We start from the raw sequence: 2,947 nt of genomic DNA, 5'->3' as shown, positions 1-2,947 counted from the left end.
CCTGATGTTAACTATTTCACCGTTGAATCATTGTACCAGTAAGAAGCAGGTAATGCGATTTGGGGTTTGTATTTTTTATTTATTTTTTTTTAGGAAGTAATGTGCAGTTGAATTATTTGTCCCAAAAAGCAGATTATTTATGTTCCCATCTAGTGAAGAATTACGTGACAAGTTTTTAAGCGAGTGGCAGGAAGGGACAGAAGCATATTTTGGTGACGGGACTACCAGAAAAAGTCACCAGGGTTATTTCTTTCACATAAGGTGTTACTGGGCGTAAAGGTAGCAGGGTGTGCAGAGGGCATTCAGATGTACTGAACCCACAGGAGGTGGCTTTACAGTCTGAAAATACTCTCTTACCTGCTGAAATGAGTGGGAATTTTCAGTAAAAAGCTGCAGAGCTGTGCAAGGCCTTTCCTTCCTCTGGCTTCCTTTGCCTTGGAGAAGGCAGGAGCTTTGCCTCTCGCTTCTGAAGGATGTTATTTTTCCAAAATGAGGCTGGAATCTGTCTCTGTCCTCTCATGTGCACCTCAATGGAGAAAATGGAGGCTGTTCCTCAGTAATGAGGTGACACTGCTGACAGAGTTAATCGAGGAAATATTACCTATTTTTACCAGTAAAAAGAATCTGCTTTTTTTTTTTAATACGCTAAACATGACTCTGGCTGAAGGTAAAGTCCATTTATATAGTTTGTTTTGGATAACTGCCTTTTTTTCTTTAATCTTGTGCTGACTGAGAATCTTACTGTATAAAAGCTGACAGATTTTGTCATTTCTCTGTGTGTGTTGTTACAGATAATGACACCAGAACAGAGCCCAGCGACTTCCCTCATCGACAGGACCATCAAGATGAGGAAAGAGACTGAAGCCCGGAAAGTGGTCTTGGCCTGGGGACTCCTTAATGTGTCTGTTGCGGGCATGATATATACTGAAATGTATGTTAACTGTTACATCTGATTCAAACAAGCAAAACATCCTACTTTGTATATCCCTAAATATTTCCCAGGACTGAATAGTTGCAAAATGATAACTTCTTGTTTTTCTTTTCAGGACTGGAAAACTTATAAGCTCATATTACAACATCACATACTGGCCACTTTGGTATATTGGTGAGTCGCTGCAGCAGTTCAATTAATTTTCAGGATTCTTTTCTTTTTTTACTTGTCACTTTTATTGCCGGAGAGGTAGTTTTTTAAACCAGCCTTTTTTTTTTTCCTTGGGGTTTTTTGTTTGCTTGCTTGCTTGTTTGTTTTAAATTTAAACCAAAACTTGGTTTTGCTCTCTGTTATCTCCCCTGAAACTTGGGGTTTCATCTGTTTTAGTGACAGGTAAGGAGTGTTAACAGCTTTCTTAGATATATCATTAAAGGGCACGAAGAACTTGTTTGGTGCATTAAATCTAGTTGATGTGTGGAGTAAGGCTTTGGAGAACACTGCAGATTTTACTAGTATATTGTACTGTGGGTGTGGGTGGCATTTCACAATAATTAAAGTTTGTTTCAGATGGGTAGACTCTAAGCTAGCTTTATCAAATAGAGGATGAAAAGGAGCAAGAGGGAGAGAAAAGTCATGAGATGAGTGACATGATTTGACGGAAGATGATGTTTGAGAAATACTGTGAAACTTCACTGCAGTGGTTTGTGTCCTTTTTGGAAAATAACCATCCATTTTTTTAAATTAAATTTTAGCAATATAAATTAATCTCAACATAGCAAGGAAAATTATCTCCAATGGTTCTTGCATAAGAAGGTGAAGAAATCTTAGACACTTGCCCAAATTGGTACTTATTGGTAGCACTAATAATGACCTAGTTTTAATGGGCATATGCCTGTTTTTGCAAATAATATACTTTCATTATTCCCCGTGCTCAAGCTACGGTAAAAACTTTTGTGTTTCTTGTAGAACTCGCACTTGCGTCTCTGTTCAGCCTGAATGCCTTATTTGATTTCTGGAGGTACTTCAAATACACGGTGGCACCGACGAGCTTGGTCATGAGTCCTGGCCAGCAGACCCTGCTGGGGTTGCAGAATGCAGGTGGGTGTAATAAATATCTCTAACAAGCTTTTTTTTTAATTGTTTGTTTGTTTCGAGATAGAATCTTTCTCAAGCGTAGGATTCTTTAGTGAAGTGCGTTCTGAATTACCTCGTCTGACATGAGCGGTAAACTGAATTATCTGCTACGTATTAAAATTCACAACATCAAGTGGTAATTTGATGAGTGTTTGTGGGGAGAAGTGGAGGGGAGACACACACAGTGAAAAAGGACAGGATAGGGAGCTGCTGAAGGACAGTGAGAGACTCAAACATTGTGTGAGGCTGGACAAGGAATTTGTAACCTGTACGTGGGACTAGGAGCAAGGCAGAGGGTGCAGGTTTGTATTTAATTTTAATATCCTACTAATATCACGCTGGGTAACCAGAACCAAATTAGAGGGACAGACAGACCTTCATGTGAAGTCTGAAAATGACAGCCTAGAGGCAGTCACTCAGAAAGCTTTTGGACATCAAAGCAAAGTTCTGAAATACACCAGAACCTGACAAGGTAAATAAACCAAAAGCAAAATGGTAGCACAGTAGCATTGCACTCTGCTAGTCTGCCCCTAGAAAACGGGAAGCAGACAAGCTGGAGAAGTGGGCCCGTATGAACCTCATGGGGTTTAACAAGGCCAAGTGCAAGGTCCTGCACCGAGGTCGGGGCAACCCCCGGTATCAACACAGGCTGGGGGATGAAGGGATGGAGAGCAGCCCTGCCGAGAAGGACTTGGGGTACTGGTGGATGAAAAGCTGGACATGAGCCGGCAATGTGCGCTCGCAGCCCAGAAGGCCAGTCGTATCCTGGGCTGCATCCAAAGCAGCGTGGCCAGCAGGTCGAGGGAGGGGATTCTGCCCCTCTGCTCTGCTCTGGTGAGACCCCCCCTGCAGTCCTGCGTCCAGCTCTGGAGCCCTCAGCAT

At 42.0% G+C, this 2,947-nt stretch overlaps 1 protein-coding gene across 1 annotated transcript in view; it reads left to right on the top strand.

Moving 5' to 3' along the window:
• The window catches only part of TMEM209 (transmembrane protein 209), a 13,975-nt gene continuing 11,028 nt past the window's right edge, over positions 1–2,947 (top strand). The window contains exons 1-4 of the mRNA XM_009331016.1: positions 1–49; positions 792–931; positions 1,047–1,105; positions 1,898–2,029. Of these exons, the coding sequence (XP_009329291.1) occupies positions 5–49; positions 792–931; positions 1,047–1,105; positions 1,898–2,029 (376 nt within the window). The 5' untranslated portion in view covers positions 1–4. The remainder of the gene's footprint in view (positions 50–791; positions 932–1,046; positions 1,106–1,897; positions 2,030–2,947) is intronic.

The sequence above is a fragment of the Pygoscelis adeliae genome, unplaced genomic scaffold, assembly GCF_000699105.1.
Source record: "Pygoscelis adeliae isolate BGI_AS28 unplaced genomic scaffold, ASM69910v1 Scaffold129, whole genome shotgun sequence".
Taxonomy (NCBI): domain Eukaryota; kingdom Metazoa; phylum Chordata; class Aves; order Sphenisciformes; family Spheniscidae; genus Pygoscelis; species Pygoscelis adeliae.
Note: the sequence above shows the minus strand (reverse complement) of the source record. Positions and strands in the feature narration are given on the sequence as shown.